Below are 27,815 nucleotides of genomic sequence, written 5' to 3'. Positions count from 1 at the left end.
ACTTCACCCACTTCATCTGTGTTTAAAATTAAAACATTAAAAATGAATGAAGACCAACATCGCTGTTGGATCCTGCTGGACAGCAAAGGAGTCTACAATCATTCAATCCAAGTGATTTTAACATCATCAGAGCCACAGTCCTGAACGATCAAACCTGGACTACAGTATTCTGTTTTATTCATATATTATCTGTTGTGGTGTGTTCACACTTGTCTGATCACAGCTCAGTTGAACAGAAAACGTGGTTGTGACACCATCTACTCCCTGACTGAGGTTTGTTTCTGCTTTGTTCTTTACTACAAGACAGTTTGGATAAAATTACTACATGTAATTGCTTTTGGTGATTTCTGTGCGCAATAGTCATTGTGATGTTTTTTTCAGGTGGTGAATCAACCTAAGATTTATCATCGATAGTCTGGGCAATACGTTTAACAGTTTACTACATTTAAAGGTATGTTTGTGCTGACTAAATGTTTAGAAATTTAGAAAGTTTTAGAAACGTTTGTTCACATTTGAGTTCCCCACTGTTTGCATTTTGATCAGAAATGACCAATATGACACACAATGTGTGTATACATGACATAGCTCATCAGAATCAATCGCACAACAACTTTCAGTTTTCTGACAAGGATATACTGCAGGCCATGATGGGAAACACCTCTCATGATCTCATGAAGAATAACACAACATTTAGTAGAAACGATTTTTACTTTTGGTTTAATGTGGAATATTTGGAGTTGATTCTTTTTTTCACAAATAAGCTTAATTCTGCTAAAAATATGATTTTCCTTTGTCAGAGTCTGAAAATCTTCAGATTATGTTTCAGCTGTCCACAAACATTACAGACAATCTGTGACAATATGAACATTTAGCATTTCATTGTTGAATATTAAGCAACACAAACAACTGGTAACATGGAAAGTGAAGATTCTTTAAATCACCTCTGCACAGATGAGACAGAAGATGAATAAAGAAACATTTACTGGAGACGAAGAACCAGCTGAAGCTAACTGATGTGAGTGTTTCTGGGACTTCCTGTTGCCTTGTTGTTTTGGTCTCTGATCTTTTCTGTTGAAGAAAAGTTCATGTCAAAAAGTCTGACTAGTGTTATCGATTGTTGGAGTTGGATTTTTACAGTTAAACCAGATGTATTGTAGAGTTAAGCCAAAGTTGCGGGAAGGGAGTCAAGCTGGTCTGTATGAACACTGGATGAGATCAAATCAAGCAACAACACATCAAAATATTCTCTTTTTAAAATAGATCCTTATCATCATCATTATTTTTTAATATAAAAAAAATCACGTTTTCCTCCACACACAGACAAACGTGACAGATTCTCTTGGAATATAAAAACACTTCAATGACGATAGATTTATGTCTTTTTTCACACACTAGATTTTATAAATATTTTTTCTGTTTTACAGCGTTCTGCTACACAACTGTCAGACTTTAAAAAAACAACATTTTTTACAGCTGTCAGATAGAAAAATAACAAATACAAAGACAACACCTGCTACACCTGTATGACCATGCCTCCTTGCACTCTGATTGGACAGCAGGTGTGCAAAGATGACAGGTTTTAGTGATTTTCTTGTGCTCTATATAAACCTGAATGAAACATTTTTTAGACTCGTAAAAGTTTCAAATCAAAGATTAAAACATTCACCAGTTGATTTTTTCTGATTTTTGTGACACTTTCTCAATATCTGAGATCACTTTACGTGTAAAACTGTTTACACAGTTTCTGTTTCAAATAACACGTTTAAACATCCGTAAATATCCTCACATACATAGCTCTTCATCATTAGTGCATTTGTCGATTATCTGCAGTCGTTTAGTGAACTATTTTGTGGATATTTGGTTTATTTCTCGGCTTCGGTTTGATATGAATTATTTTTGTTTTGAGTTTAACCTAGATTCACATGACATGATGTGAATGAGGATTTAAGAAGCTGGTAAACTACATCAAAATTCATTCATTTGTGAATGTTAATTTAACTATTTTAATAGATTATTGATGTGTGAGTAAGTTAATAGGAATTTTGTGACTTTGATAAAACTTTATTAACTCTACAGCTGATTGACATCAGAAAACAGTCAAAATATACTGTCAATCAAAACTTATCTGGAAATCATCCATTTCATTTTTTGTCATCAAGGAGGTGCTTCATGATCGTTATCGTCATGGTCTCTGGTCTGTGTTTCAGATGGCAGTGTCCCAGAACACCGTGGACTGTCCGGGCACAGGGGCGGTGGGCGGGGCTGAATATGGTGGAGGCTGTTTCCTCTTCCAGCTGGGAAGGATGGGCATACTGTCCTGTTTACACAGATTCTTCTCCGGACGCTGACGAGCTTTGATTTCTCGACACAAAACTCGTTTCTTCTCAATCATCTCCAACATGGTGGAGTCTCCGCAGAGCCACGGCATCTGGAGACGGACAGCAGCTCAACATCAACATGTCAAGGTGAGACAGACAGATGGATATAGACAGGTACACAGACAGACACAGAGATGCGAGGTGAGACTAAAGTTTATTTTTGCCAGTACGATTCCTGCTTCACAATGACTTGAACATTTAAATGATGATTACAGCTGTGTATGAATGACAACACTTCAGGCAGCTGCCCTTTAACTTTCAGACCATCTTCAGTGTCTGATTTGTTTTAATCATCATAAAAAACATTATTTTTGAGAGTTTTCACACTAAAGTTTTGGTTTGATGTTTCAACTCTGAATTTTGTGAAAACTGAATATTTTACTGTGAGAACTTAATGGACAAGCATTTACAGAAAATGTTTTAACATGTCAATGACCAAACAGAGAACAAACCAACAATTCTCAGGACAAAAGTGTAATTTTCATTTAAAAAGTAAAAAACAATCAAGAAGGTCTTTTAAATGTGAGTGAATTATTCATAAAACCTAATGTCTGTCCTAAGAGTCATGCAGCTGGTTTAACGTTTAATGAGACAGAGCTGTGGAGAGCAGGAGTAAAACCTGTAGTCCAACTCAGGAGAGTCTTTTTGTTCTTTAGACATTTAGAAAAGGGGATATTCTTGGTTATTCAGGCTACATTCAGTTTTTGTTTGGGGGCGCTTTTAACAAACAATATTTCCCATGAGTCTAAGACTCAGTGAGCTAATCAGAGGCTGCATGGTTTATATGTGTAAAAGCATCGGGACGGATTTAACGCTGAAGGTTATGTCCATGGGCTTGTTTGAGTTGAGCAAGTTCTGTGCAGAATTGATCGCCGGTGATAGTAGCTTTCTGTCTGACTTGCTTGTGCAAATCAACACCCCCTCACTCAACAGAGGTGGAGACCTTAGACACAACCTGCCTTCTATTTATCATGCTGCCCTTTCATCCATCCACAGAAAGATCAGGACCAATTCACACCTGCACCAGGTTGGACACCTAACGACCCACTTTAGGGATAAGAGTGGTGGGCAGAGGTGTGACTATTACATCCTTCACATCCGTCCCTCCCATTGTTTCACCTACCGAATCCTTATAGTCCAGGGGTGGAGTGAAACCAACCTGGAGCATAAATTAGTGTCTCTAACCAACTACCTTCAGACTGAAGCAGCTACTTGATGAGTAGTGAAATGTTTCAACCTAACAAGGAGGAAGTCCAGTTACCAGGACTCAACTTCCAGAGAACTTCACCTGGATGACTGAGAATCTTTATCAACATACTGCTCACGTCTGATTCCAGGAACAGTTAATCTTGAACGAGTCTCTCTTCACAATCCCGCTCTGCACTTCCTGTCCTAGCCTTATCCTCCCTGTTTCAGCTTTCCAAAATCCCCCCTCATTGCCCCTACCTGCTATCTTCCTTTATTCAGTATTCACCTGCCAGAGTGTCAGTTCCCACACTGCTGTGCAAAGGACAGTGTACCTCTGCCTTTGTAAGTCTTGCCTGCCCTTATAGCAGTGATTTTCTGTTGTTATTTTTTTTTTGGTTTTGCTCTGGTTTTTGACTTACTAGTTTTATTAGTTACTTTGAGCTTGCAACGCGTTCTGCTGTGTTTTTGTTGCTATGCATATTCATGCTCCACGACACCAATTCACAACACAAATCATCCAAAAACACTTTACAAAGGTTGAGACTTGACAGAATTATATAGAATACCCAAATTGCAGTATTAATGAGATTTTACATATTTACAACTCGATTCAAGCAAAGCTGCTGTGTGTAAAGTAACGTATTCAGATGATAAGATGTTCGCTTGAGCAATAAGGAGACTCTTAAAGGGGTGGAGCAAGGTTAAACTTTTTAACACACTCCATGTTGGACTACATTACCAAAGAGCCAGATCACTTTCTTCTGCTGCTTTTATCCAAATACTTGGTTCTCAGAGAGTCTCCTAGGAGGAACAGGTATGGTGGGGGAAGTAACAAATCCTAAAACAGCAACCCCTTCCTCAGAGAGTTGGCAGAATTTTACAGCCTCCGCTGCAGAAATTAGAAAGCTCCATCTTGGATTCAGACATTTTCTCCTGAACATTCAAACTCACATGTGTTGTTGAAATATTTACTTTGAACAGGCAAGGTAAGAAGGCCTTTTGACTTTAGAAGGATTTGTGTTTTTTGTGTACAGCACAGCTGCAGCATTGTTTAATTTCACCACTGTTGTAGTGGGTGCTGATGTTTTTGTAGAGACACAGATTAAAGTGTTTCTAGATGAGAGATTGTATTAAATAACTTAAGATAGGGGGAACAAAGGCTTGATTGTACATGTTGTTAGGACTTTAGGTCTTTATACTTTGAGCAAGGTTAAACTTAAAAGCTCAAGAATCAAGTTCGCTTGGACTTGTTACAGCTGCTCTCTGCTCAGACAGAGAGGAAAAAAGAAAAACACAAGAACATAAATACAAGTTATTTCAACAGCTGTCAATGAGGATAAAAATGTAAAGATGAAAAAATACAGATGTACAGTGATCACAACTGTTTTGCAGAGTAATGAACAGGAATCATTGGGGCTTTAATGGGGGAGGGGCACTTAAAATGGAAAGAGTTAAACTGGTTAATTAGATTAGGTTATAGCGTTTTAGTGAGATCATAGTTTTTATTTTATAGATGATGATGATCTCTTAATAATATTTAATGCTTTAAAGTGCTTCAGCATGACTTCTACCAGTGTTAGTTTAATGTTAGTTTATTGTTAGTTTAACATTAGTTTAAAGTTAGTATCAATAATGAAATTCAGTTCACATTAGTACTAAAGTATTACTGTTACATATGTAAGTACAGATTAATGTAAAATACATTTAATTTAAACATATTTTACAAAGAATTACAGAAAGCATTTTTGATTGAAGTAAAAACACGTTTTGAACATGTTCACGTTTTATGTTTGTTTACATGTTAACAGTTCAGGTGTCAATCAGCTGATGGATTGAAGCTTCTGTCCTTCTGTAAAATGTTTTACTTTCGGTTCAGTGAAGGTGAATCCTGTGTGAAATACAAAGTCTCTATTTATTTTTCTGCTTGTAATAAAACTGCTTCTTTTTATCTCAATATGCGTTATGACAGACAGACTGACAGTAGACAGGGACAGTTGATGCTGTACCTGGCTGAGGGCAGGGTGATGCATCTCATGCAGGTGATGCTGTGGCGTCACCTGTGGAGGAACTCCCGAAGTTGAGGCTGAACGGCCAAGTTTACAGGTAGACTTTGACTCTACAGATAAACGAGAGAGAGAGACCACACCTGTAGCTCAACTGTTGGTCACCTGAACATGTCACATATGAACATGACCTCCTCCTCTATGTGCCTACAGCATTGGTGTTGCATTACTCACCTCCTCCAGTAAACATCATGGTGGGACTGACTGATGACCTCCCCTTTCTGCTGGTAGCTGGACTGGATTGTCCATCTCTGTCTTTACTGTCATGTCTGGGCAGAGACCTACAGTCTCCTATTGAGACACAACAAAAACAGAAGAGACACAGTGGTACACCAAGCCAAATTATAATATATAGCACTCGAAAAGTTATCAGTGAGTTAATGTTTATGTGGTAGAAAAGGAAAAATCCCTCTACCTGTATTCAAATCAGTGTGAATGTAGAGCTAACCAACCACTGCAGGGTTTGTTGTTATACTGACAGATGAATGTTTGCAGGATGTACAGGAAGGGTTGAACACACAGATCTTATGGCCTAACAAATGTTTTGGAGAAAGGACCAGGTGTGAGATAAGGGTTGTGACCAGTATTCACACATTTTTCCTCCTTGAAGGTCTTGAGAGGGTTGGTCCTTTTTTTTGTGTACCTGGAAAGCCTAGTCAATGACCACTGGTACTGCCTTCTCTCCACGCTGCATATATGTGAGAGCCTGTTAAGGGAGGTCAGGACTGTGTTGTTTGAGTGTGGTATTGTAGACTACGTTCACATTCTGATGATGACTTAGTACCGGCCTCAAGTAATACTGTAAGAAATCTCGGAGTTATCTTTGATCAGATTATCTCCTTCACTTCATACATCAAAGAAATCTCTAGAACTGTCTTTTTTCACCTGAGAAACGTTGCTAAAAATAGGAGCATCCTGTCCCAAAGTGATGCTGAAAAACTAGTCCATGCATTTGTTACTTCCAGACTGGACTATTGTAATTCATTATTAATAGTTTGTCCCAATAACTCATTAAAAAACCTCCCGTTAATCCAAAATGCTGCAGCCAGAGTTCTGACTGGAATTAGCAAGAGAGATCATATTTCTCCTACGTTAGCTTCTCTCCATTGGCTCCCTGTAAAATCCAGAAGTGAATTTAAAATTCTTTTCCTCACTTATAAATCCCTTAATAATCAGGCTCCATCTTATCTTAAAGAACTCATAGTTCCATATGTTCCAAGCAGAACTCTCCGTTCTCAGGCTGCAGGTTTACTTGTGGTTCCTAGAGTTTCCAAATGTAGAATGGGAGGCAGAACCTTTAGCTACTAAGCTCCTCTCCTGTGGAACCAGCTCCCAGTTCAGGTTCAGGAGGCAGACACCCTCTGGACATTTAAGACTAGACTTCAAACTTTCCTTTTTTATAAAGCTTATAGTTAGAGATGGATCAGGTGACTCTGAACCATCTCTAAGTTCTGCTGATATAGCTTAGTCTGCTGGGGGACCTCTACTGATACACTGAGCTCCTCTCCTCTCTCCTTTCTCCTGTATCAATGCAAATGCCACCATTGCATGTGATTAACTTTGTGTCTTCTGTCTCCTGTAGTTGTGTTTCCTCCTCTCTGTCTCCCTCTCTCTGTACTTTTCTGCAGGTATCCTCGGCCTGGAGCTGTACATCTCCAGAATCCAGTTGACCTGCCCAATGTTCTTACTGCTTGTTGTTGTTTTTGTTGCCTGCTGTTCTTTCCTCTCTTCTCTTTCCACTCACCCCAACCGGTCGAGGCAGATGGCCGCCCACTATGAGCCTGGTTCTGCTGGAGGTTTCTTCCTCTAAAGGGAGTTTTTCCTCTCCACTGTTGCCTAAAGCTTGCTCAAATGGGATTGTTGGGTTTTCCTCTATAATTTTAAAATTCTAAAATTTTTGTATAAATATTTTCTGTAAGGTCTTAAACCTTACACTGTAAAGTGCCTTGAGATAACTTCTGTTGTAAATTGGCGCTATACAAATAAAACTGAATTGAATTGAATTGTACTTCCCCCGTTTGATGAGCATTCTTTTAGTTTAAGCCTCCTCTACTCCTCTTTGAAACCACCTGTCTTCTCTTTTAGGTGCAGATGCACTGCTAACCTCAACAGTATTGAGCCTAATCTCTCTACATGGTCACTTGGTCTCTGCACCATGATCTCACTGCAGAAATTACTGCAGCTTAGTTCATGATCCTGACAACCTCCTTTACACAAACAGTGACATGGTTTAAACTGCTAAAAGGGGCCTAAGGGGCTTTTGTTAAGATTATTTTAGTAACTGTTGTTTCATCAAAGAAACAGAAACCAAGTTTAGAGGAGCTTGTTAGTTTGCTGTGCATGGGAACATAGCTTTCCTTCCCCTGGTCCATGCGTACACCATTGTTTAATTCTTCATGTGTGTTTTCTATTCATTTGAATATGAATTTACCATATACTTACCCAAGTACATATCAAGAGCTTCTCCAATTTAGTTGCCAGCTTGATTAGAGAAACAATCAATGCAGCTTTCTAGTCTTTAGTGTCTATCTGTTTGCTCTCCATTTGTCAGTGCTTTGGACCCTTACCTTCATATTCCCTTTGGACTGGATGTTTGTGTCTTCAGTATCTGTCTCCCACATTCCAGACTTTGCTGCTGCCATTTGCAAACCACTTTTGGTTGTTTAACTTGTGCATGTTTGTGTGTCTGGATGTGCCTGAATGTCCCTGTCTCATTTTGTCTGCCCTCATCTGCTAAATTGGACTGTGACCTACCTCCAGTAGGGCAAGACCATCCTACGCTCAGCCCTAGTACAACTCTGTCCCTGCTCCTCTTTCTGCCTGATAAAATACCATAAAACTGAGGTAGTACTAAGGTTGTTGTTGTAGTGCTCGGTGACGTCCTCACCTTCAGCCTCTTTGCTTTTTTTGCCTCCTGAGCCTCTTTTTGTCACCTGTCTCCCTGAGGCTAACAGGCTGTTGAGTTCATCCAGTGGGCTTGTTGGGGTCTGTGACCTTGTTGACACGTTCTGCATGGATCCATGGGTGGATGAGGAGCTACTGATTTTAGCCCCAATTTCCCCTGCCCTGTGTGAGGATGATGAGGATGAAGACGAAGAGCGAGGCATGCTTCCTCCAGCCATAAGGACATCGTATGGTGGCGGCCTCTTCAGGCTCAGAGGAGTCAGAGCACGCCCCATGCTAACTGGAGATGGGCATGCTGATTGGCTGCGGGGGTAACCATGACCACCATGAGCCGCACCCGATGACTTGTAGAGGTTGGAGGGGAGAGGTGGAGCTGATGAGCGGCCGGACAGGGTGATAGTATGGTTGGAGGGCAGGTCCCTGTCCCGGTCCCTGTCCCGGTCCCTGTCCCGGTCCCTGTCTCGTTCTTTGCGATGGTGGGTGACACTCTGAGGGTGTTCGACACAACCAGATTTGCTGTAAGAAGCATTTTCTAACATAGGTAGCCGGGTGACATCTAAAGGGGTGAGGGGAGACTCGTCAGAGTTGGGGGAGCACTGGGCGGGTGCGGGAGGGAAAACGAGCAGTGGCGGGCGATGAGTCAGGAGATTGGGGAAAGGAGGAGGGATGTCACAGAGTGATCCGCGGGATGCCCAGGCTTCAGGATCCATGATGGCAGACTGAGCATCCTGCAAGAAGTCCTCCAACATTGGGTACTTCATCTCCTCGTATACGGCCTCGCTCTGATCATCATCTATGGCTTCCTGACCTTTCAACTCTCGCAGGATGTTTCCCACCATCTCAATGTAGACTGGCTCCTCATCATCGGTATCTCTGGATGCCGGACTCTGACTCTGAGATGATGACTTGTCCCATCGCAAGGAAGACTTCTTGTTGCCATGGTTACGGATGTAAGACTCATCAAAGGAGGTGCTAAGCTGAGTGTTTGGGTTCCGCTTGGGTTTTGGTGGCGGCATCTTCTTGTTGTCATCAGTGTAGAGGTGGCATCGTGCTGTAGACAGAGAAATCATGGTGTTAGACCTGAAAACACTGAATAAGCATTACGTCCTAGATAAATTCCTGCTGCAACATTGTAAGATGCCAGGAGTACTCCAAGTTTGGACTCTATACCTGGGAGTCTATATCTAGGCTACCGACTACAGCATAGCAGGATTATTACATTTGGAATACAAACACCTGTGTGTAACACACTTTTTTTAGGAGTGATGAGTGTAGAACTCCAAGACTGAATTTCTAGTCTTCCCTGCCAGACGTTCGACACAACACAACATCAGCATCAACATTGGATCTGTGGTGATTGTCCCCGCTAAGACGGCCCGAAATCTAGGGGTCATCATCGGTGACCAACACAGAACACATCGCCTTAGACTCTAGGTCATGTAGATATGACTTCGACAATATCAGAAAGATCTAACCCTAACCCTATCTGTCAGAGTACACGACGCAACTCATTGTACAGGCGTTGATCTTATCTTGTCTTGACTACTGCAATAGACTGCTGATGGGGTTACCAACATCCACGACCAAACCCCTCCATGATCCAAAATGTGGCAGTACACCTCATTTTCAATCAAGCAAAAAGGTCTCATGTCACACCGCTCTTCAGATCTTTGCATTGAGTTCCTGTGGCTGCAAGGATCAAGTTCAAAGCACTGTCTCTTGCCTACAGAGTGGTCAACTCTACAGCTCCAACTTACCTCAACTCAATCATTCAGGTCTACACCCCCTCTTGTCCCCTGCGCTCGGCCAGTGAACGACGTATGGTGGTTCCCGCACCACACAGTAGACACCAAGGAAAACTCTCAACTTAGTGATCCCACGATGGTGGAATGAGCTTCCAAACTCTGCACGCTCAGCCGCCTTACTTTACTATTTAAAAAAACTGCTGAAAACAGAAATCTTCCGCATCTTCCTTTGCAGAAAAAAAAAAAAAAAAAAAAACTTTTCTGCTCTCTTGTTCTTACATCTCATGAAACAGAAACACTTTTTAATAGCACTTTGCTTTGATGTTTTTCTCCCTGACTATAACGAAATGTAATGTAACCTTCCATAATTTTTGGAGCACATTGTATATACAGCATGCATTTAGGAGTTGGCCTGTAGTGCATTCATAGATACAAAGATACCATACAGTCAGCTCCTTAAGAAATGGAACAAAAACATTTCAGGTATTTGAGCCAATTTTTGAGGTACTTGATCTTGACTCGATCTGTGACTGATGATGTTTCAAGTTCCAAAGCACTGAAAATGTTGATTTACACTTTGAAATTTCAGGCTCCGAGCTGTTCTTACCCTCTGCCTGCTCTAATGTATCTTTGGATTCTTGGTGGTCTCTCTTGCTAATTTCAGACCCTCCATCCACTGTCTCGGAGCTGCTGCTTAGTTTGGTGTTTGGGTCTCTCTTGGGTTTTGGTGGCGGTTGTTTTCGGGTGTGGTTGGAGTCATCGTCTCCTCCGCCCACTGAGTGGAGGGACTGGGATCGGACAGCAAAGCCCTGGCTGGGGGGTGGCAGCCGGTCCTGAGGGGCCGGCATTGTCATGAAACCCATCCTGAAATGTTTCCCCGAGTATGCTCCTTCTGTTGCCATAGCAACATCTTCACCAATCCTGTTAGAACCAATAGAAAGAGGTGTTATTATAATGCCACGGGCATTAACCAATCACTTATTTTCTCACATTGTAATACACTGAACTGTAACAATACAACGCTCTCTAATGCTGTGGAATGAGATAACTTCTGTTGTGAATTGGCGCTATACAAATAAAATTGAATTGAATTGAATTTAATGTTGCACCTGAATGAAAACTAACCCTAATGAATGAATTTGTGAAAACTACCTATGCCAGTGGCCATGTGTGGACGCAAGAGATCACATTGTCAATGTCAGTTACAATTCACCATACAAACCTTCAAAGGTGTTAATTTCTATACAGTGGCAAAAAAAAGTATGGGCACCCTTTGGGATTATGTGGAGTTTTGTATGAATTTGTCTTGCAATTAACTAACTGGACTCCACATTAACTTAAAGACAATAACTGTTATACTGGACTGCCTGCGGCCTACATAGCATGTAATCACCCATATGAGGATGGGTTCCCTGTTGAGTCTGGTTCCTCTCAAGGTTTCTTCCTGTTGCCTTCTCAGGGAGTTTTTCCTTGCCACCATCGCCCTCGGCTTGCTCATCAGGGACAATCTGATTATTATGATTCATACACATTCACTGTTCATGTACTGTTCTTTGGTTGTGTAAAGCTGCTTTGTGACAATGTCAATTGTAAAAAGCGCTCTACAAATAAAATTGAATTGAGTTGAATTGTCTTAAAATGTGCTAAAAATGTGCTAAAAGTCTGCTAAAAATAATAGTACACAAACATTATATGTTTTCATGTTTTTATTGAACATAACATGTAAACATTCACAGTGCAGGGTAGAAAAAGTATGTGAACCCCTAGCCTAATGACTTCTCTAAGAGCTAATTGGAGCCAGGAGTGAGCCAACCTTGAGTCCAATCAGTGTGATGATAATGGATGTGTTGCTGAAAGCTGTCCTGCCCTTTAAAAACACACACCAGTTTTGGGTTTACTGGTTTCAAGAAGCAATGCCTGATGTGAACCATGCCTCGCAGAAAAGAGCTCTCAGAAGACCTACAATCAAGAATTGTTGACTTGCAATAAGCTGGAAAGGGTTACAAAAGTATCTCCAAAAGCCTTGATGTTCATGTGTCCACGCTAAGACAGTCTACAAATGGAGAAGGTTCAGCACTGTTGCTACTCTCCCTAGTCGTGGTCGTCCTGTAAAGATGACTGCAAGAGCAATTAGGAGTAGTGTTGCTTCCATGCTAAAATTAGGTGAATGGAGAAGTCAGAGGTAATGAGTGATCAGAAACCATAGACATTTTCAGTTTTCATAGACATTTGTGGCTGTGTGGTGTTGGCGTCAGCTAGTTTTCTCCTCTCTGTCTCCCTCTCACTCTCGACCCTGAGAACCACCCTCTTGATCATGGTCTCTACCCTGCCAGGTAAGTATGATGAAACACATAAAACAGCTTCTAGAACCTCAAGCAAGTCCAACTTACCACAGGACAGAATTATATAATCAACATGTTTTTTCAACAAACATCAGTTTATCATGAGAAATAAACTGCAGGGAGATGTGAACACAAGCTCATGTTAATAAGTGTAATCATTCAACTTGTCTGTGACACAGTCAGGATATAAACATCAACATTCTTTGGTTCTTACTCAGCAACAGAGGAAACAGAACATTAAACTTCAGCTTGCAGAGATTAAAACCATTTAAACCTGATGGATTTTTGAGCTCAGGTTTTTACTGCAGGTGACAGCTGATAACCCCATTTCCAAATCTACAGAGTACTGGGCTTTGCTACATCAACTGGCAGCAGGATGTAATGTACGATGACATTTGTTAATAAAAGAATGATGATGTAAAGATAAATTTTTCTACATTTGTCTATTATTAATAAGTTATAATAAAGTAATTTTAAGACTATACTGCTGATGATTTTTTGTATTTAAAAAATCATGACTGATAGTGGACACACAGAAGACCCCCCCTATGTTCCTTCTGAACATATAAAGTGTATACTGAAGATTTATCTATGCAGTAAAGTATACTGCCAGTAAAGTATGCTACCATATATCCTCATAAACAGGTTATTTCAGAGTAGATCTAATGTATATTTAAAAATAAAACCTTATAAATTTGCTGATAATTTATCTTATACCGGGACACGAGTTTAGAAGAAACAATGATGTTTCTACCTCTTGATGGCTTCTTCCTGCCGTCTCTTCTTCTGGTATTTTTCCTGCAGGTAGGCCCAGTTTGCCTGGTTACGAATGCGGTCGCTCTCTCTAGAAATGTCGGAGGCATTTTGGATCACCAAACCATCATAAGTTCGAAGTCCGCTGTCTTCAACATACTGTAAGAAACTCCTGAAAGACGACGCGTCCTCCTGAGACGTCATGACTCCACAGAGGCCTGATAGAACAAGAAGAGACACAGTCAGTCTGCACTGCTAGCCCAGTAGTTTTTATGCCACATAATTGCAAGTATCTGGTTCAAGTCCAGTTGTGGACCTTTCTTATCACGACTTCTATCTCCCTATGCTTCCTGTCTTTCTGTCAACAATCAAACAAAATGCCAAATAAGATCTTGTACCAGCACAGAACTCAATGAGCCGGTGCTGCTGTTAGTGGGTGGGTTGTTAAATTGTAGGGGGGAGTAAAGTTTCAAGTAAAGGCCAGTTAGTCTCTGGACCTGGATAAGGTTAGTAATGAGACAGGACAAAGCTCAGGCACATACAGATAACTGTGACATTTTACTGTTGTAGAGTTGAGACCAGTAGGAGGAAATCTTTGGTGGGGTGAAGAGAGGTCTGGGGCGGGAGCAGAAGGTCTCAGTGAAGATTGATTAATAGTTTCCCAATAAGTGCTTTAAAGCCTCCAGTTAATCCAAAATGCTGCAACCAGAGTTCTGACTGGAATTAGCAAGAGAGATCATATTTCTCCTATGTTAGCTTCTCTCCATTGGCTCCTTGTAAAATCCAGAATTGAATTTAAAATTCTTCTCCTCACTTATAAATCACTTAATAATCAGGCTCCATCTTATCTTAAAGAACTCATAGTTCCATATCTTCCAAGCACAACTCTCCGTTCTCAGGCTGCAGGTTTACTTGTGGTTCCTAGAGTTTCCAAATGTAGAATGGGAGGCAGAGCCTTTAGCTATCAAGCCCCTCTCCTGTGGAACCAGCTCCCAGTTCAGGTTCGGGAGGCAGACACCGTCTCTACATTTAAGACTAGACTTAAAACTTTCCTTTTTTATAAATCTTATAGTTAGAGATGGATCAGGTGACTCTGAACCATCTCTTAGTTCTGCTGCTATAGGTTAGTCTGCTGGGGGACCTCTACTGATGAACTGAGCTCCTCTCCTCTATCCATTCAATGCTACCCCACCACCTTGAGCCTGGTTCTGCTCGAGGTTTCTTCCTCTAATTGGAGTTTTTCCTCTCCACTGTCTCCTGGTGCTGCTCAGTGGGGTTGTTGGCTTTTCTATATAATTTCTTATACAATTATACTTTGTAAGGTCTTAAACACCAAAAATTGCCTTGAGATGACTACTGCTGTGATTTGACAATAAAATTGAATTGAAACCTGGCTGTAACGGATTTGAGGCAAAGAAAGTAAGTGCATTCAAAATGGTGGATTGGTTGAGGAGACAAAATGGCAGCGTCCAGTGACTCTGCATCTTTTGCGTGGTACTTTAGTCTAGAGATGAGACTCTGAAGTGCTATTTCCACCATCCTGCTGTTTTTAAACAGGCACGTCAACAAAACATTGATTCAGTGAGTTCAACATACACAGTCCAAAAACTCAGTGCTTTATCGGGTCCACATATTGTCCACAGAATTCACAGAATTACCATATAGACTCAAATCAGAATCTCAACATATGCCTCTCATTCAAGTCGAGATTCCAAAATCCAACATCTAAAAACCAAATTCATGGTCTCAAACCAAGATAACTAAAAGAGCAAACTTAAAAATATAAAGCGGAGCAGGCAGAGGAAGATAGGATAAATGTTGAGTCTAAATGAAGGCAATAACTTACGAACAGCAAGTGAGAGCAATGGGACTGACTGGGGACAGGAACAGAGCAGGGAAACAACAAGCAAGGAAAGATAGTAAACTGTCACAAACCAGGACATCAGTGCTGAACCATGACAACAGGCGCTGTCAGTAAACGTGCTCATGGAGTAGCGTTCATAAACAGCGAGAGGCGTTTACCGCAGCATTTTTAAACCTATTAAAGACTCAAGGGCAGGGAGAAACTGAGTCTGTGCACTCTCCAGATGTTCTGTCTCTATGTGATGTGAATGTAACGTGCATATTGATACTTAATCTCAGTAAATGCTGAGCGCAGGTTTATTTCCTCTTCCTCAGAAACATGAACTATATATAAAGACTTGTCCTTATTATTATTTCTGTTATTGACTATTATATTTAAGACTCACTTTCTGTCTTTAGGAAACAGAGAATTTCTAGTGACTCAACACAATAAAAATTGTTTTCCTTTTGAGTTTCAGTTGAGTCTGTTCCACAGGAAACAGATCAGACCTTTATGAGACCAGTATAGTGCAAGTCAAGACTGGTTTAGACTGATTCAGACTGGTCTCTGATCAGATTTAATCTTTTTCTCTCATTCTTCACTCATTCACACAATGTGATTCCCCCCTCCCCCCACTTCTCTCTCTCTCTCTCACTGCTCCCCACCCCTTTGCTCCCTCTCCATCTAAAATTGGATCAGGGAGTCAGCTGGCGGTTACCTAGCAACAGCAGCATCTCTCAAAGGAGAATGATGTAATGCTTCCTGTATGTGAGTGAGGAGGAGAAGAGGGTGAGCCCTCCCCCACCCATAATATTACTCACCTCCCTCCTCACTGTCAACCTCCCAACCTACAGCTGTGTACAGTCAGGTCCATAAATATTTGGACAGTGACACCATCACATTGGCTCTGAAACCTGCACAGAATATTTGAAATTAGACAATCCAGATGTGTTAAGATGTCAGCGATAATTTCAAATACGGGAGCAGGATTTTTTAGATATTTAGTCTGAAGTCTTAACCACAGACATTAGCAGGTTCTGGTTTCTTCCCTGGTGATTCACTTCCTGTTTTACATTTAGCAGGTGAAATGCAGCTGAGCTATGTTTAAGGTCAGGTGTCTGATTTAGTTTTTTAGGTTTTCTGTTTCTGAGATTGACCAGTGGTTTCCATTGTTCCATTTTTCTTCAACAGGAAAATAATTCTCCTGTCTCCAACGCAGTTGCTTTTGGTGGTCTTCTGGAGTTTTTGTTGTTGTTGTTGTTGTTTGTTCTCTCTTTGAAGAATAAAGCAAATAGTTGATTTGACCACAGCTCATGTTTCTGCCCTCTGATGATTTAGTTTTGGTTCTTCAGTCTGATGATGGTTTACTCACTGGCAGTCCCAAACACAGTAAATTCTAGACCTCTGGTCTGCTAACACACCTGGACATGGTCCTCACTACACCTTGTTGGTACCCAAGGCAATTAGGAGCAGTGTTGCTTGCATGGCCTGATCCACTGATACCAACCTGGGGGTTCAGAATCAGACCTCCTGAGATGCAGTAACCTGTGGGGGCATACACAGCCTAAAACTGATGGTGTCGCTGTCCAAATACTTATGGACCTGTCTGTGTAGGTGCTCCAGGTATCTGAGGTAACTCCTCCTTCCTGGTTGACAGATCCTTACTGTAGGTAAGTTTGATGAGAACATGTCTCAGCTCGATTTGGTTTTTAATCATCAAATTTTCCTGACATAATTTATCGTTTTATATTTCATTATTTTATTCAGTATCATTTTATGTCTCTGTATTATTTGTTATCATGTTATGGGAGGATTAGACTTCCTCAGTGAAATTCAAAAAAACTGATTCACTGATTCAAACAGATTCACAGTAAACAAAATTTATAATACTGCAGCTAAAAAGAAGAAACAGGACCAGGGTGTTTTTCTATAATTAACACTGTGACTGAAAAGCTTTGAGCTATTTTTGTCCAGGTTGTTTGATTTGATAAAAACGCTTTGAGCTTTAAATAACAAAGTCTGAATCTCTAAAACTTTAAACATGTCTACAGAAGTTTAACTCTGATCAAGACCCTTCACATTCACACACTGATTAATTAGTTTTGTCCTTACTGTTTACATTGTCACTGATGTTTATTAGTTGAGCTTGATCTAAAAACCTAGGACTTTTAAATTGTTGGTTTCAGCAGAAAAACAGAAACTATAGCTGCTACTTAATCAACTGTATTGATCTGTGTGAATAGAAGCCATTTTGAAACATGACGCAGGACCAGTTCCTGTTTGAACTCTGACCTTCTCGAGGATTTCAGATACATTCAGCAACTCCTTCACAATAAGAGCTCAGTTTAAATCAACTTTGTTCTCACATCTGAGCCAAGATGGCCGCCGTCTTTCTCTAAATCCACTGAAACAGAAACAGGTGAGAAGGGCTGATTTCAACAAACTTTATCGACACAACCTCTGTACAGACAAACAGAAAAGATGTGATCGAGTCAAGGAATAAAACCTGAAGAAACAGTCATGTAACATGAAATACGACAGACGCTGAAGGAGACTTACCAGAGGAGCTGCAGGGACTCAAACTCCTTCCATCCCTCCTCCACAGTCTCCTTTAATCCTTCCTTCAGTGTCTCCTTCAATCCTTCCTTCCCTGCTTTACTGTCTCCTTCCCTCTGTCAGTTGTCCATGTGAAGAAATAAAGGTGAAGTGATGAAGGGAAGATGAAGCTTCTCGTCGTCCTCAGATTTCTACAGCTCAGAGGAAACAACGACTCGCTGCAGCGACATTAATCCACCTCCACCCTTCAACACCTCATTCCTCCTGTCCTCCTTCTCCTCCTGTCCTCCCTCTCCTCCTGTCCTCCCTCTCCTCTTGTCCTCCCTCTCTTCCGTCTTCTTGTCATAAACCCTAACAGCTGGAAGAATCACAGTTCACACACACACACAAACACACACACACACACACCCGTCCCCAACGACCGTCGCCACAAGAAACGCAAGGCTGAAACCACGGCAACCTGACAGCATCCTCACCCCCGACTCCTCCCATTGCTGCTGAGAGGGGGGTGGGGGAGGGGGGATGAAACAAATTCAATTATTTTTCTTACTTTTTTGTAATTTTTACATTTTTCGCAGAAAACAGCAGCTTCAGCTTTTTTCTGTCTTTGTCCTTCATCACAAAGGAAACATGAAGAATGTACCTGACATGATGTCGTCAGTGTTCCAACAGACACATGAGAGCGACAGGAAGTCTCTATAAACTGTAAATGAATAAAACAAAAGTACTAATGAACATGAACTAATCAGGACTTTTATTTTGTGTCATTAAAAACGTCTGGAGCTTTCAGCTGCTCAGGGTGAACTTCATCCTCTGCAGAGTGCCCCCCCCCCCCCCCCCCAAAAAAAAACCCCACACATTCACTCACCACCTGAAGTCACACTTCCCTCCACGTTTCCTTGTTTCCTCTCCTTGGCTCCTCTCCTCCTCACGTGCCCCCACCCCCTCCTGTGTGTGACATCAGCACCACATCATCGACTTTACGTCCAATGACGTGTTATCGTGGTGGTCACGTGACGAGCCGTCGGCTCTGGTGTGATTACATAATTTCACTTTGATGTTTATTAATTATTTATTATTTTATTCGTATTATTTTCCGTTTGCTTTGATCTTTTTTTTTTCTTTTATTTTCAAACAAAGTATTTCATAAAACATTAATTATCACTAATTAACCATCATTGGTCTCCTGCAGCATCTCCAGCACCATCAGATCCCCCCCCCCCCCCCAGCCCGGTACTCTGTATTGCGCATGCGCTTCGTTCTGCTGCAGTCGGTCTGTATAGGCGTGTGCGTGCGTGCACGCGTGTGCGTACAGACACAGTCGCGCGCTGATCCCGCGGCTGTTCGTCCGCTCTGTGTTGATTAGTCCGGACTCCGGAGCAGTGCACGACCCGCTGAGCCAGCATGCCTTCCAGTCCGCAGGACCAGAACCAGGAGCAGAATGAGGGGAGGAAGGAGGAGACGAAGGAGGAGGTGAAGGCAGAGGAGAACGAGAATAAAAAGGAGGAGGCGAAAAAGGAGAAAAAGAAAGAGGAGAAGAAGGGATCCTGGAAGGATTTTATCTACAATCCAGGGACCGGAGAGTTCTTGGGCCGGACCGCCAGCAGCTGGGGTAAGACAGGCGGCTGGGAGACAGGCGGCGAGTCCGCAGAGAGGAGCGTGTCTGTCGATCTGGGACTCACGAGTCTCTGTCGGTGTCTGTACATTTATCACTGTACGTTGAAATAAATCACAGACCGACTCACGGTCAGGCTGGGTCTGACGTGGTCTGACCAGGTCCGGCTCGGTTTTTCTGCTGCTGAGAGCTTTAAGGCCAGCTGTCCGGGCCGGGCGGAGTCGAACGGAACCGATCATCGTGGTTATCGATAATTTTCAGTGTGGGGAAATGTAGATTTGTACATTTAGATGGTTTTAAATAACGGAAACATCGAAATGTTTTCTGTTCCTGTATTTAACAATTCTACAAAATAAATATATAAATCGGATCTGACTAATTAATCATTGGTTCCGTCCAATATTCACAGGTCACATTCACCTAAACAAGTGTTAACTTCATTTCAGTTATTTATATAGTTTCTTCACATCACGTGTGGTTAAAATCCGACAGTCACCTGACAGTTTACTGTGAAGAAATTCTTTTCATCATTAATTATTGATTAGTTTCAGTCTTGAACATAGAACACACCTGAGCAGGAACAAACCTTTACTATGTTGTCTTCCTATTCTCCTATTCACTTCCTCTGTCAGCCACTCTGTGAAACTTAGAATGATCGAGACTTTCAGGAATTTGAACCTTAAGCTTCATTTTGAACCCTCTTACAATCATCAAGATAGCAGACTAAAGTAAGTGGTGCTATGGGTCGACAGATCATCAGCGTCATTCTCGTTTTACATTTACTTTTAGCTATTTGTCAGAAGCCGTAATCCAAAGAGACGAGAGGAAACAAGGTGCCATTACAGGAAATGATTGTATTGTGAGACAGATCAAGTGCACAGGGAATTGGTGAGGAGTTGTGTCTTCATCAGTGTTTGAATGTTGAGATTGAAGCTGCTGAGCGAGCAGCAACATGGGACCACTGAGCTGAAGAACTGTGCTCTGGATCTTTTTCTGTGTGGTTTAGGAACTAGATGCTGTTCGTTAGCAGAGGGTAGGCTGAGAGAGGAATTGTAGACCTGGGTCAGGGAGCTGGGGGTAGGAAGGCGCTGTTAAGTTGACCACTCTGTAGCTGAGAGTCAGAGCTTTGAACCTGATGCAGCAGCTACAGAAAGCAAGGAGAAAGGGTACTTCTGTAGCACCACGTTGACATCAGGAGGAATCTGTGGTCACTGAAGGAGTTCACTCCCCCCCCTCCAACCGGCAGATGGCCACCTACCCTGAGCTTGGTTCTGCTGGAGGTTTCTTCCTGTGAAAGGGGATTTTTCTTCTCCACTGTCTCTTAGCTCAAGTGGAGTTGTTGTCTGTGTAATTTACATTTAGTTATTTGGCAGACGCTTTTATCCAAAGCAAGTCACAAGGTACAAGTCAAGGCAGGGAAAGCATGAGGAGGTCATGTCTAAGGACCGCAGCCAGGATTCACACCCTGGTCTTCCGCATGGAGGGCAACGATGTTACCACCACTGTAACCAGCCACTAATTCTGTATACAGTAAGGTCTTAAACCTCAGCACTACACCATCCAGCTGCTATCCAGTTTTCATGAACAGTCTGAATTGGAATCTGAACACGCAGTTGAAGTTTGGATAGTGTTAGAAGGCAGAATGGGACCTCTAGTGAAAACTGGTCCTCATTCAATGGTCTTGATCTCTTGATAGTAATTGGAAGAATGAGACGGTGGATCAAAATAGGTTTCTCTGCAGGATGTCTGGGCTCAACTTGAGGGACTGGAGGATACAGGATACAGGATCCACATCCAAGAATAGGAGAAGAACCACTGCCTTCTTGTAGGATCCTCGTGTCCCAAAACATTCATCAGACTTGAGAACAGTTCAGGAACATATAGGAGGAAGACATGGTTAAAGAGTCTTACCTGGGTCAGTGTGGACAGGCAGACTGAAGGAAGGAATGAAAACAGATGTGTTTAACAGTGAGACCATCTTCTGAGCAGCAGTTCCACAGGCAGCGGGGTCCTGCCTGTGGACAAGTCATTTAAATCAGCTTTGTGATGATTTGATAAACATCAGCTGCAGACAGGTGTGAACACACACACACACACACACACACACACACACACACACACACACACACACACACACACGGCTGCCGTGAGTCAGAACTGCAGTAAATAAAGCGTATCTCGCTCTTTTAAAAACTAGTCTTGCCACAAACTGAGAAATGTAATGGACACCTACACACATGCAGTCAGCACATTCTAACTACCCAGAAGCCCCTGCTGCAGCTACAGATATTTATGTGTGTTTATATTTAGCCTCTGTCTCACTAACAGCAGGGACCTGAAGGATTCTGTTGCCCTGAACTTGTCTCTTCAGGCTACTTCCTCTCACAGTAAGCTGCATCCAAGTGCTAAGATTCAGTCCTGAAAACGCCAAGAATGTGCAGGAAATCAGAAACACTTTTTCTAAAAAGCCATTGAACGAGTTGAAGTAAATCTTCAGTTGTTTTAGGGTTTGTAACTAAAAGAATTACAGTTTATCAAACAGCATGATGAAGGGGCGGCAAATCGTGGTCCTTAAGGCCCCCTGTCCTGCTTGCTTTCCAACTATACCTGCTCTACACACTGCTAATTACCTGGATCAGGTGTGTTCAGCCAGTCAGAAGTGCAGGGATAGTTTGGAAAGAATCAGTGGCCCTTGAGGTCCAGGAATGGCCACTGCTGCTTCAAAGTGTTAACAATAAAAGAAATGAGTGGGGGCTTGATCTTTGTTAAACGTGTCTGATTTTTAAATAAATTTGTTTTGAATCATCTCCTTCAGGTCTCATCTTCCTCTTCTACCTCGTCTTTTATGGATTTCTGGCAGGAATGTTTTCTCTGACCATGTGGGTGATGTTACAGACTCTGGACGAAAATGTCCCCCGGCATCAGGACAGAGTAGCCAATCCAGGTGAGCTTACCTCTTCATACCCCTGTTCATACCGTTTGTTTTTGTTCAGGTTTTAGTTAAAAAAACATGTGCCTCCTGGATAGGTTTGAACACAGCGATGATTGATCAGGTGTTTTTAGCTACTCACTACCGTTACAGTAAACTCTTATTTTAGGACGTTCTGTTTTCAGTGATTGATTACTGATTATTTGTTTTGTTACAGGTTTAGTGATTCGTCCTCACACCGCTGAAATCTTGTTCAATCGCAGCGATGTAACAAACTACAATAAGTACCTCCAGCAACTGCGTGAGCTGCTGCAGCGTGAGTACACACACACGTGAAATGTCATCATACACTTACATCTGTGACTTCAAACAGGAATCACCTTCCTAATTAAAGTCCAGGTCTGTGTGAGGAGGTCCCCTAATTATTTTCGTTTGTTATTGTCTAGAGTATGACGACAGTGTTCAGGAACGTAACGAGTTGTGTCTTGTGGGAGAATACACAGAACAGGACAATGAGCCGTTGAAGAAAGTTTGTCAGTTTAAACGCAGCACTCTCCATCAGTGCTCCGGTTTGCATGACACCAGCTTTGGATATGCGGAGGGAAAACCCTGTATCATCATCAAGATGAACCGGGTTAGTGAACCTGAATCTGTTTATAGACTAAAAGCAACATAACAAAATGTTTCTGACCTCAGGCTTGAAGAATCCTGTTTCTTTTTTTCTCATTTGCTCAATGAAAGAGCAGGTGGAGTTGATCGAAATGACGGTATATTATTCTCTACAATAGATAAAAACAGCAGCAGTGTGTTTTTCTGCAGGTGATTGGACTGAAACCACAAGGAGATCCTTACATCAACTGCACAGCCAAGGTAACACATACACATACATACACACATAAAAACGCACAGTGTCCAGTAATCAGATCGTCACCATGAAGTTGTCACCGATTTAAATATGTTTTGTATGTTGAATGTTTAGCTGCATGTATCTGTGATGGACAGCTGCTAGCTCCATAGATGGATGTGAAATCTTTCCAACTGTTATTGTATTAGAGTAATGCTGCTTCTCTTTTTCTGATAGAGAGACAGGCCGTTACAGATGCAGTATTTCCCAGCTGAAGGTCGTCTAGATAAAATGTTTTTCCCATACTATGGAAAGAATCTTCAGGTGAGTAATTTCCATGCGGACACTTTGTTCCTATTTTGATATAGTGTGAAAGAACTGAACTGAAAAAGTGTGAATTATCTCTCTTTTCATTCATGAAATTGCTGTTGAGTGGGAGCTGAACTTGTCTGAGATTCTCGAAGATGTTTCACCTAAACGTTCTGAGTCGTTCGGAGACCCTTACATTTACCTCACCAAAGTGAAAAACGGCTTTTTAGTTGTTGAGGTCACATGAATCACTGTCAGTTGACCCAATTGACCATCTAGTAATGTTAGACAATTTAAGCGCTCTGGGACACAAGTTCTGGTCTTTCCAGCCTCCCTCTAAACGAGTGTCCTTTATCCGTTAGATGCAGATTAGCTGCTGACTTTTGTTCTGAAGAGCTGTAGAGACTGTTGTGCCATGAGTTTGTGAAGTTGTTGTCTTACTTCTGCATCTTAAAATCCTTTTATGAAGATATCATGCTATTACCTGGAGGCAATACAAAGTAAACTGGAGGAAGTCACCTCAGGCTAGAAAAGGGCAAGGGAGGGGCTTAGAGATGCAATAGCTACCCCTAGAAAAGCCATAGCACCTTCATAGCACCCCCAAGATATTGTTATATTTTATTAAAGTTTGCACTATTTTCATCTAACTGCTGTGATTTAAAATTGTAAAAGTAAATGAAATTATAAACATTGACAAAACAATCATGATTTCACTTTCTGACAAAAAAAAAAAGTCATCACGTGTGGTCTTGATTTAGCCAATGGAAGTAGCACATAGCACAACCTTTGACCTCCTGTTCACATCCTGTTAACATAAGGCTACCTTGTCTTAGCGTTAGCTTTTAACAAGGTTTTTCCCAAACGTCCCCGTGCACACAAGACTTAGGCTGAAGAAAACATGACAGACTGTAAACCATGCAAGTCTACGAATAACAGTCTAATCTCTCAAAAATATGCAGAGGATCAAGAGAAGCTGGTAACTTCAGTAACTTTACTGTGGACGATATTTGCAATAATCCTCAAGATGGACCTGGATGGATGCTTCTTAAAAAAAGCCCTGCACGACCATTTGGGAAATAGACATAGATGTTTTAATAAAGGTTGCGAAAGTTGGCACTGTTGGCTATAAAATGTGAAAGAACAAGGGCCCTGTATATATTTGCACTTAACCACAATAATAGATGCATTGTTTTGTTAAAGGTGTCAAATGATAAGTGGATTATGTTACATTGTTTGTATTTAAATGTATTTGCCAATTTAGGCAAATTCCTACTCCTTATTGTTGAGATGCTGATTCATTATTTTCACGCCAAGGAAAACTGCAGATTTATTAGTTGCTGTGTGGGTCACATGACACTGAAATGTATAAACATATTTGCATTTGTTGCTTACTGCTGGTATGCAGCCTCTCACTTTAACATAATTATAAAGGGGCCTCCTCCCAGAGGGACATGTTCGAAACACTCCCCAGAGAGGCGTCCGGGGGGCATCCGAGGCGCCCAGACACCCAGTGGAGGAAACTCATTTCAGCTGCTTGTATCTGGGGACCTCATCCCTTCGGTCATGACCCAGTGCAAACCGCCCCAGAACATGCCGAAGGCCCTGGCCTAATGAAGCCAATGGTACAACATCATCTGCAAAAGACAGGGATGAAATCCTGTCGTCCCCAAACCAGACTCCCTCCAGCCCCTGCCTGAGCCTAGAAATTCTGTCCATGAAAATTATAGACAGAACCGGTGACAAAGCCCTGCTGGAGTCACATGCACTGGGAACAGGTGACTTATTGCCAGCAATGCGAAACAAGCTCCTGCTGTGGTCATGTATGTACCGGACAGCCCCTAACAGAGGGCCCCGGACCCCATCAACAATGGAGGCGGAGAACATGGTCCATTCGGACTCAGTGTACCCAACCTCCCTTGGGACCTGGTTGAAGCTCTCCCCTAGGTGGGAGCTGAGACCCCTCTTCCACAGGGTTCTGCCAGACATTCCCAACAGACCCTCACAATACGTTTGGGTCTGCAAAGTCTGTCCAGCTTTCACGTCGATCATCAACCTCCAACCTAGGGTGCACTGATGGACACCCTTATGTTTGAACATAATGTTTGTTATGGACAAACTGTGACTAGCACTAAACTTTACTTTACAGAAGTTACTGGTGCTACCAACCTGTCCAGTGGTTTTCCTGCTTGTTATTGTTTTTTATTGCCTGCTGTTCTTTTTTCTCTCCTCTTTCCACTCACCCCAACTGGTCGAGGCAGATGACCGCCCACACTGAGCGTGATTCTGCTGGAGGTTTCTTCCTCTAAAGGGAGTTTTTCCTCTCCACTGTCTCCTGGTGTTGCTCAGTGGGGTTGTTGGGTCTTAAAAAATATACAAAAAAGGACAAAGTGCTTTGAGATGACTTCTGTTGAAAATTGGCGCTATAGAAATTAAATTAAATTGAATTCAAAATGGTTATATTGTGACAGAGATGTCAGTTACTTCCTTTCTTGGATGGGAAGATTAGAAGGGGTTTTGGCATAAGAAGGTGTTTACCTTCCTTCTAGGTTTTTCTGCCTCTGTGGTTGTGATGAGGTCTATCACTGGATGACCGCTGTTCAGGCGTTAGTCAAGGAACTAAACTTTGCTCTAAGATCTCTGAAGTTTCACAGGTTCTGCACGCACTCGTCATGAAATGATGTGTTGTTCTTCACCCTTGGTGACTCAAGTTTCTTCTAGAACTTAACTTTGAGTTTCTGGACTAACCAATCAACAGTCCTAAAATCAACCTGCCTCTCTCTTTTTGAGTTTTGCCCTCTGATGATTATTTCAGCTCTGTGGCCTTTGGATGAGAAATGAAGTGTCATCTAAAACCTCAGACCAGTTCAGTTTCTCACCCCATTAACCTCTCTACGTGAACGCCCCCCCCCCCCCCCCCTTCTCTCTGTTTACAGCCGGACTACGTGCAGCCACTGGTTGCGGTCAAGTTGTTGTTAACAAAGGATGACTATAACATCGAGCAGTTGGTGGAGTGTAAACTTGAGGGTTCAGACCTTCGTAATGATGATGACCGGGACAAGTTTCAGGGTCGAGTCACTTTCCGGGTCAAAGTGTCGGAGTAGTTGGACCTGCAAGTTGCTGTGGAAAGCACAAACTGAATTTACACTCAAAATAAAATCCAGTTCAGGACACTTTAATCCAGACCTGATTTAATCCAGGACATCTGAATCTGGTTCATCTTGTTCAGACTCTAATGGGGACACCAGATCTGGACCACTGAGAGATGCATGTGGTTACACTGCCAGAACCCGTCACACCCAATTGTGGTTCAGTCCTGATCCTGCTCAGCCTTAACCTCGGTCTAGATGTTTTAATTGGTGGTCCAGATCTGCTCCTCAGTAGACCAAACAGCAACCAGAGTAACTTTAGTTCAACCTGTTCAGACTGTTGGAGCAGATCAGGTCTGTGGAAGCATGTGAGCCATTGATAATGTGTTGTTTTTAACTTTGTGTATAAATGTGATGTAACAATGATAAAATCCCAGCAGTTTGTCACTAACTTTACCACAGACACAAGTCTCAGCTGGTCGGTAATCGGATTATTCCATCCTCCCAGGAACCGTCTTTACAAATTATATCAAACCTAAGATGTGCTTATTTTCACCTTGATTCTGATGGGGGACATGTTCAGAAAAAGGTTTTAAAAAATGGAGCACAAATGAGGATTTTCTTGAATTAACATCTGAATGTCAGAGAGTACTGATTGAGATGAAAACGAATACCAAATGAAAATTTATTTTTAGAAATCCTGTGACTCCAGAGAGAAAATGTTTGCCTGAATTTTTGCTCAGTTTCCCTGCCTATGGAAAACGATGATGATGATGATCATGATCATGATAATAAAATATTGAGAACGTCCTCCGGACATCTCTCTCTGTGGGGATTAAAGGCAGACATACCATAGAATAGTTCAGTTCCTCTTATATGCTGCAGAAATTCAAATTTTCAGTTAAAATGTTTAAATTAATGGATATGACGAGTTCCTCTGTGTGTTTCTAGACTAACGTACAATTTTCTGAAACGTGAATTTGAGTGCTGTGTGATTATTGATCATCAGCAGAGGTTTAATCGGTGTCAGTAAATCGGTTGCATCATTTTCAAATTTTGTGAATGACCAAGACTGATTTGATGATTTATGTTGTCTGTTTGCTAAAGGAACGACAGTGAGAAAGAGGATGATACATCTACTTTACTGCAAATAAAACATGATGATCCAACAGTGTAATTTATTATAAAACGTCATTTTTATTAAATTGTGTTTGTGTGCTGTAAATGTTACTCCACACATGGAAGACTTTCACAATTAAA

General features: G+C 41.8%; 2 protein-coding genes across 5 annotated transcripts; one reads left to right on the top strand and one right to left on the bottom strand.

The window, feature by feature from the left end:
- Positions 1-12: 12 nt before the first annotated feature.
- Positions 13-21,441, bottom strand: nyap2a (neuronal tyrosine-phosphorylated phosphoinositide-3-kinase adaptor 2a). 4 transcript variants are annotated; one of them, XM_026340062.1, is made up of 9 exons: positions 18,641-18,657; positions 18,416-18,475; positions 17,776-18,266; positions 13,375-13,591; positions 10,886-11,199; positions 8,517-9,584; positions 5,804-5,920; positions 5,573-5,682; positions 13-2,428 (listed from the first exon to the last, which is right to left on the bottom strand). In XM_026340062.1, the coding sequence occupies exons 4-9, from the start codon at positions 13,575-13,577 to the stop codon at positions 2,204-2,206; spliced, it is 2,037 nt and encodes a 678-aa protein (XP_026195847.1). In that variant the 5' UTR covers positions 13,578-13,591; positions 17,776-18,266; positions 18,416-18,475; positions 18,641-18,657; the 3' UTR covers positions 13-2,203. The 4 variants fall into 4 exon arrangements, with proteins under 4 accessions (XP_026195847.1, XP_026195854.1, XP_026195864.1 ...); XM_026340087.1 differs by lacking the exon at positions 13-2,428 and adding an exon at positions 3,408-5,454; XM_026340069.1 differs by lacking the exons at positions 18,416-18,475; positions 18,641-18,657 and adding an exon at positions 21,299-21,441 and having other exon boundaries at positions 17,776-17,888.
- Positions 19,062-27,815, top strand: atp1b3b (ATPase Na+/K+ transporting subunit beta 3b). The gene is made up of 7 exons (XM_026340099.1): positions 19,062-19,384; positions 22,203-22,331; positions 22,534-22,632; positions 22,763-22,950; positions 23,136-23,186; positions 23,398-23,484; positions 26,403-27,815. Exons 1-7 carry the CDS (start codon positions 19,177-19,179, stop codon positions 26,568-26,570), a joined length of 930 nt encoding a protein of 309 aa, XP_026195884.1. The 5' UTR covers positions 19,062-19,176; the 3' UTR covers positions 26,571-27,815.

Source organism: Anabas testudineus, chromosome 13, assembly GCF_900324465.2.
Source record: "Anabas testudineus chromosome 13, fAnaTes1.2, whole genome shotgun sequence".
NCBI lineage: Eukaryota > Metazoa > Chordata > Actinopteri > Anabantiformes > Anabantidae > Anabas > Anabas testudineus.
This window is presented reverse-complemented; position numbering and strand designations above follow the sequence as displayed.